This window comes from Chamaea fasciata, unplaced genomic scaffold (assembly GCF_029207755.1).
Source record: "Chamaea fasciata isolate MVZ Bird 193981 ecotype frontalis unplaced genomic scaffold, bChaFas1.0.hap1 SCAF_17, whole genome shotgun sequence".
Lineage (NCBI taxonomy): Eukaryota > Metazoa > Chordata > Aves > Passeriformes > Sylviidae > Chamaea > Chamaea fasciata.
Window position 1 is genome coordinate 7,492,259 of NW_027094102.1, and position 7,001 is coordinate 7,499,259.

Below are 7,001 nucleotides of genomic sequence, written 5' to 3' on the forward strand. Positions count from 1 at the left end.
TGCAGACAACTGTGGGGTGGGTGGGCCGGGGGATACAGGTCTTGGGACCCTGTGGTGGTGCTGGGGAAGAGGTTTCTCACGGGCTGGTCCCAATTCCCCGTGTTCCCAATGTTCCCCAGCACTGCCCCCACAGAGCCTCTCCCAGTGGTTCCTGTTGGGTTTCACCCCCTGGGCTCAGACCTGGGGTGTTGAGGGTCAGACACAGGAGGAAAGATTGTTCGCACCCTTGTATCTTCTGTGGTGGGTTAATGCAGCAGCACTGGGATGCATCTTCCCCTGATCAGGGACCTTGAGGGGATGATGACAGGGGACAGTGCTATGAGCCTGGTGTGGGGTTCTGCGGCCAGATGGGAGTGTGGTTTCCCAGTCTCCCTGGACTGTGGTGTGTTCACAGCCTGGAATTCCCTTCACTCCCCTTCCCAGTTGGGCCGCCTGCATTCTTGAGCCTTTCTGAGGCTCCCACGATTGTTGCTGTGTCAGGACTGGGGGATTACAGGAATGATGATGCAAGGGTTGAACCCTTTACAGGGGAGAGCAGATACAAGTCCTGGGGTGCTTCTCTCTGTGGCCCTGCCCCTGTGGTTCCTGCTCTTCCTGGTGCAACCTCTGCCTGTGGGGACAGACCTCTTGGAACAAGGAAATTGCATCAGGGGGTTGTGCAACCCTGAGGGCTGGGGGTGCCCCGGGCAGCTGCCCTGACCTGAGCTTCCCCTTGACTCACAAACACCCCGAGGACCTCACAGCCTCCTGTTCCAAATCTGTTCAGACCTTCCTACGGGCCTGGCAGGGGAGAATTGGGGTGCCTGGAGGGGCTCATGTGGGACCAAGGGATTTGGGGCTGGGAGGTATTGACCAGCCCTGGGTGCAGGTGTGTGCATGTGTGAGGATCTGCACACCGTTTGTGTGTTCACAGACACAGCTGCGAGTGTGTCCGTGTGTGTCTGTGCCTGTACGTGCCCACTCGTGCTTTCCCAGCCCAGTAGACCCGCTGGCAGGGCCTGTGTCGGGGACAGGTGACTTGGGGTATCAGGACACTGCCTCGCCTGTCCGTCCCTGTCCTGGCTGTGACACAGCAGCAGGGGACATGTACCAGGGCCAGGGGCTCTAGGTCTTTGTCGATGAACTCGTCCATCACTGGGTCCCCTCCATCACCCCCTAGATCTCTTCATCGCCCCTACTGCGGTCTCCTCCACTGCGCGCCTTCCTCCCGGCCCCGGAGCGCGGCGCGGACGGGGCGCTGGGTCCCTCTCCCGGTGCCCGCTCGCACTGCACGGCCCGGGCCGGCCTCCTGGAGAAGCCCGGAAAGTCCCGGGACAGGGAGAACCGGGACTAGGGGCTCTGCTCGGGCCGGGGGCGGTGCGGGAGGCGCTGGGGCTCTTCCCGTGCCGTCCTTACCTGTTCATTGCCGCCTGATGCGGAAGCTCCCGCTGGAGCGGTGAGGAGAGGAGCTCTGTTGTGTCCGTGTGTGTCCCCACGTCTCAGCCTGACCCCTGTCCAAGCCCTGTGCACCCCACGACCGAGCCCTCGCGATGCAGCCCTGGCCGTCATCCCCTCCTCAGGGGACGCGGGTGGCCACCCCCGGGTACCTGGCACAGGAGAGCTGGGGTAGGCGCTGACGGAGCCAGCCCAGGCATGGAGCGGGGCTGACAAGGCTGAGCCGCCTGCACGTGTCGGGATGCCGGATGCGGCAGCACCAGGATGCACCGGAGAGCCCCAGGGAGCGCCCAGCCCGCGGGCACCTCTGCCCCAACCGGTCCCTTGGTGTTTTCATGGGACCTGATTCATCCCGGAAAGGATTAGGGACGGGGGAAATGGGTGACGTTGTGGTCTGACCAGGACCCGGGATGGACATTGGCGTCAGAGCTGGTCCCTGCTCTTCCCTGCCACGTACAGTCCCGGGGACACGGAGGAGCTGGGACCATGGTAGGACCCGCGGTGGAGGGCACCGCACCCGCCTGTCATGGTGAGTGCTGGTGCAGGGCAGAGGCACCCTGGGATAGAGGGGCAGTGGGTCAGGGTAAGTGCTGGCCTCTGGGTCACTGCTGGGGGCTCTGGCCACCACTGCAGCCATGGCTGGTGGCTCTGGGCCTCCCGGGCCAGTGGGCAGCTGCTTTCAAGGCCTCTGTAAGGTACATTATGTGGGGCTGTGGTCCCTCTGGTGAGGTTGCCCGAGGCTCTATGTGCCCCTGTGGTGCTGAGATGAGGCCCTGGCCCTCCTAGAGGTACCTCTGGGTCTGCCAGGCTGGATCCAGGAGGGCTGGACCACTGTCATCCATAGCCCATGGCATTGGAGGGGCTCACCCTGGCTAGGGGACAGTCCCGCTGATGGTGGGTGTGCAGTGCAGGTGGCTCCTTCTCCACAGCTGGGGTTTTTCAGAGAGGATTGCACAGTTCTGCTCTCACTCTGTCCCTACCTTTCCATCACTTCCTTGGGGGCTGTCTCTGCACCCCGGACACCCTGATCCCCACTGAAATTTAGGCAACCCTACACAGGGTTCCCAGAGCCCTTCCCAAAGTGGGAACAGCAGCTGCTCCCTGGTGCAAATGGGTTGAGCCCTGTTTGCCTTGTTGCAGGCCCCCCACCCCAAGACCAGCTCATTGTGTCTCCCACTCCTCCATTGCTCCCAGGCAGGGCACAGCTGAAGCTCTTTGCGACCTTGGCCCAGCCGGGTCTCTGTGTGTCCCCACATGCTGGTCCTGTGGGGAGCCCCAGCTGGTGTCCCTGGCTCATTTGTCCCCCTGGGGTGGGGGGCTGCCAGGTGGTGCTGTGGGACCCCCCATTCCCCCGCTCCCATGGCGGCTGCGAGTGCGGAACAACAGGGGATCCGGCTTCCCCTTTGAGTCATGTGTTGGGCAAGGCTGGGCTTTCGGTGGCCAGAGCACTGTGGTGTCCCCATGTGTGCTGATGTCACCCGGGGCTCCCTGTCACTGATATAAGTCCTGGCTGTGCTGGTGCACAGGGAAGGGGTCTCTCTACACCAGCTGCGGGTCCCCCAGTCATGTTTTCTGCTCCAGCCTCCAGGTCCCAGGACCAGCCTCGAGGTACTGTATGGCTCTGCCTCTTGCTCGTGCTGCCCATCTGTGTCTCTGCCACCCCCACCAACCCTGGCACCAATCCTGGCATCAAGGCCTGGCTGACCCAGAGGACACTGGAGTTCGGTGAGTCTGTGCTCCTGAGCAGGCAGGGGTGGGAGGGACCAGTGGGGGATGATGCCCAGAGTGCTAAGGATGGGGAATGAGGGGAACCAGTGGGTAGTCCCAGGAATTATGCCAAGTCTGCTGGGAATGGGGGATGGAAGGACCATCCTGGACCTGGCTGCTCACTCTCGTGACACCCCAGGTACCCCAGCCCCTTCCTTGGCATCACCCCAAATTCCCACTTTGCCCCAGGCCGGCGCTTTGGGCTGGAGCTGCTCCAGTCAATGCTGCAGAAGGAGCATGAACTGAACCTGACAGGTTCCTACAAAACCCCGCTCCTGGGAACTCTCACCTATGCTGTGCCACGGTAAGAGCCACCTGTGGGGTCCCTGTCCCCATCCCTGTCTGTGCCACAGCCGCAAGCACAACTTTTCCTGTGTTGTGCAGGATTCACATCCATGAACTGCAGATGAATGAATCCACTTTGGACTTTGCCGAGGACGTGGGGGTGAGGCTGATGGTGCAGCGTGCCCGAATCCAGCTCAGCGCCGACTGGGCAGCCCAGCTGGGCGCCATGTGAGTCCTCATGGGGACAGGGACAACACTCAGGGTGGCTCAATGTCACCGCTGTCCCTGTGCTCACCCACTCTGTCCCCAGCCAGGACAGTGGTTCTGTGGAGCTCCGCATTCAGGACCTGGCCATGGCAGCGGTGTTGGGGGTGAGTGAGGATGGCAGTGGCCGCCCCACAGTTTGGAGCGCTGGCTGTGACACCCACGGCACTGACCTGCACATGGAGTTTCACCGTGGATACAGGTGATGCCAAGCCCCCTGCTCTGTCCTGTCCCTGGCATGCAAACACTACTGGTGCCCCAGCCAGGGTGGTGGGCTGGGGGCGGCTGGGTGGGTGCCATGAGGTGATCTGAACACCCCACTCTGGCCTACAGCTGGCTCTACAACCTGCTGGCACCTCTGCTCCAGAGAACCCTGCGGCAGCAGCTGAATAAGGAGGTGGGTGCTCAGCCCCTGTGCCCTGGGGTGTCGGTGTCCCTGTCCCCCCCCAGCCCAGTGAGAGGCTTGGAGAGCCTCATCCCTGGGTTCACTGACACCTGCTCTGCTTCCAGCTCTGCCTCGTGCTCCACAGGGGCATTGACAGGCTGGACACTGTCCTGAAGCACATGAAAGGTGGGTGAGAGGAGCCCAGGACTGGGGACAGACAGGGTGGTCTTGGGGGGCTGTGGACAGGACTGGTGCCCAGCAGGGTCTGCAGGACCCCCCTGTGGGGCCAGATCCTGACAGAGCCAGGCTGTGGGAGGGGGCTGGTGGTCTGACTCCTCCTGACTGTCCCTGCAGTGTCCACCCAGCTGGACACCTTTGCTGCCATTGACCACTCCCTGCTGGGATCACCGGCCTTCACAGAGGAGTATGGGGACATTGCCCTCAAGGTAATGTCATCCTGGGCATTCCTGGGCCAGATCTGGGAACAGGGGAGCCTGGCTGATCCTCACATCCATCTGTGTGTCTGTGCAGGGAGAGATCTTCAGGGTGGGCACGTACCAGCAGAGATCCTCAGCACTGCCTGTAGTGCTGCCTGTGGCATTACCCATGGCACTGCCTGTGGCTTTGCCCATGTCCCTGCCCAAGACGCTGCCCATGGCACACGAGCCCATGCTGCTCTTGGCTGTCACTGAGCTTGTTGCCAACTCAGCTGCCTTCACCTACTTCACAGCCAGGGCCCTGCGCAGGAACTTCTCCAGTGACATGGTAGGGATGGCAGCAGAGCAGAGCTGTCCCCACTGGGGTGCCACTGGGGTGTCCCCATGCCCACCCCTGCTCAGCCCCAGCACCCTGATCCCTCCCTGCCTTCCAGCTCCCTCGGCAGTTCCCGCTCCAGCTGAGGACCAAGAGCATGGAGGTCTTCTCCCCTCAGGTGAGTGGGATGGGACATGGGGAGAAGGGGATGCAGGTAGGACATGGAGAAGGATGGAGTGCAGGTGGGATGGGACGTGGGGCACAAGGGGGGATTGCAGGAGGAACAGAAGATGCCATAGGATGCTGGAGGGTGGGAGAAATGATATGATGCGGGAGGGATGGGACAGGAATGGGGTGTAGGAGGGATGGGATGCAGGAGGGAAAGGTTGCAGGTGGGATGGGACATGGGACGACACAGAGGTCAAATGGGATCCATGAGGGACAGGGCAGGGAATGGGGTGCAGTGGAAATGGGATGTGTTGCAGGCAGTTTGGGATGCAGACAGAATGGGACACCACAGGATAAGGATGTGGGCAGGGCAGTGATGGGCACATGAGACCTGGGCAATGGTGGGGCCCTGATGGGGGCATGGCCAGCATGGCTCTGTGTCACCCCTGCCCTGTCCCTCCCAGCTGCAGGAGCGCTATCCAGACCAGCCCATGGAGCTGCACCTCTGGGCCCGCCAGCAGCCCCTGATCTCCTGCCATCCTGATGCCTTGCACGGGACCCTCTTCAGCTCTGCTGAGGCCTTTGTGGTGCTGCCCAACACTACCCGTGTCCCTGCCTTCCTGCTGAACATCGTGAGTGGGTGCTGCTGCCACGGCTCAGGGAGCCAGGGGACCCCAAAGAGCTTGGCTGGTGTGCCTGTGCTCCTAGCTGGGACCAGCTGGGTGCTATGGGGGATACTGGGGCCAGCTGGGTGATGCTGGGTTGCAGGCACTGCCCTGGTCTCTCCAACGTCTCTTCTTGCTGCAGGATGCCAACGTGACTGGGAAGCCAACGATCACCAGGAACAGGCTCGGGGGCACTGTGAGACTGACAGGGTTAGTGCCTGACCCTGAGCTGGGTCTGAGCTCCCCTGGGACATACCCAGAGAGCTCCCCCATTGCCCACCTCTGTCCAGTTGCCTCCCTGAGTCCTGCCCCCCGTTCATATCTGTGCCAGCTGCCGTGGCAGTAGGTTCTCAGCTGAACCTGCTGTGCTCGGGTCCTGGTCCCACCATGGAGCTCAGCCTGTCCCTACCCTGGGATGGGACAGTTCCCATCCCTGTGCCTGGCTCTGACCCTGGTCTTGTCCTCCAGGCTCCGTGTAACACAAGTGGCATCAAATGTGGGCCCAGTGGAGGTGAGTGGCTGTGCCAGGGAAACCAAGGGGAGCCTTGGATTCCACATCACCTTGGGAGCAGGGTCTGGGGGAATCTGGGGTGCTGTGGACCCCATGCACGGCAAATCTGGCAGGGGGCTGAGCCCTGTCTGCAGCATGGACCCCTCTGCCTGTGCTGTGCCGAGCTCAGGGCCTGCCTGTCCCACAGGTGAAGCGTCTGGAGACCCTGCTGAAGTTTGGGCTGTGGCTTTTTGGGGTTCCCCGGGCAAACAGTAAGTGCTGTCCCTGTGCTGTCCCCATCCTCCCACAGCTGCACCAGGGCCATCCCCTGCTATGACTTTGTCTCCGCACAGAGTGGCTCCAGGCTGGCATCCCCCTGCCCCTCCCACGTGGCCTCAGCCTGCTCAGACCCCGGCTCTCACTGCAGCAGGTGGGTGAAACCACTGTCCCCTTACCCCAGGATCCCCCATGTCCCCCATATCCCCCCTTCTCACCCTGACTTCCTACAGGGCTTCGTGCTTATCTCCACGGATCTGCAGTACGAGCCATGAGACCACCTGCCTCGTGGGAACCCGCCAGCCCCCCACCAGTCGTGTCCCCATCACCATCCCGTTGCCATCGTGCCCCTGTGGCTGGCAAAGCGCCCAACCGCGGGACCCACAGAGCCCCCCATCCTCGGCAGGGATTAAAGCGGGAGCGTAGCTCAGCCCGGTGTGCTCTGGGGTGTCTCGGGGAGCCCCCTCAGCCGCATCTCCCAGGCAGGGTCCCATTGCCGGTTCCACGATGGGGC

The 7,001-nt window shown here is 62.4% G+C and overlaps 1 protein-coding gene across 1 annotated transcript; it reads left to right on the forward strand.

The window, feature by feature from the left end:
• Nucleotides 1–2,999: 2,999 nt before the first annotated feature.
• Nucleotides 3,000–6,899, forward strand: LOC136298381 (bactericidal permeability-increasing protein-like). The gene is made up of 15 exons (XM_066199064.1): nucleotides 3,000–3,159; nucleotides 3,391–3,505; nucleotides 3,586–3,714; nucleotides 3,797–3,952; nucleotides 4,084–4,147; nucleotides 4,261–4,321; nucleotides 4,490–4,581; nucleotides 4,667–4,900; nucleotides 5,007–5,066; nucleotides 5,521–5,688; nucleotides 5,864–5,931; nucleotides 6,190–6,232; nucleotides 6,420–6,483; nucleotides 6,565–6,641; nucleotides 6,721–6,899. The coding sequence occupies exons 1-15, from the start codon at nucleotides 3,000–3,002 to the stop codon at nucleotides 6,760–6,762; spliced, it is 1,533 nt and encodes a 510-aa protein (XP_066055161.1). The 3' UTR covers nucleotides 6,763–6,899.
• The last annotated feature ends 102 nt before the right edge of the window (nucleotides 6,900–7,001 follow it).

Coding starts and splice junctions, on each gene's coding strand:
- LOC136298381 (XM_066199064.1), top strand. CDS start 3,000: ATGTTTTCTGCTCCAGCCTCCAGGTCCCAGGACCAGCCTCGAGGTACT. Junction 3,715..3,796: donor GCAGCCCAGCTGGGCGCCAT/GTGAGTCCTCAT, acceptor CTCTGTCCCCAG/CCAGGACAGTGGTTCTGTGG. Junction 6,233..6,419: donor CAAATGTGGGCCCAGTGGAG/GTGAGTGGCTGT, acceptor CCTGTCCCACAG/GTGAAGCGTCTGGAGACCCT.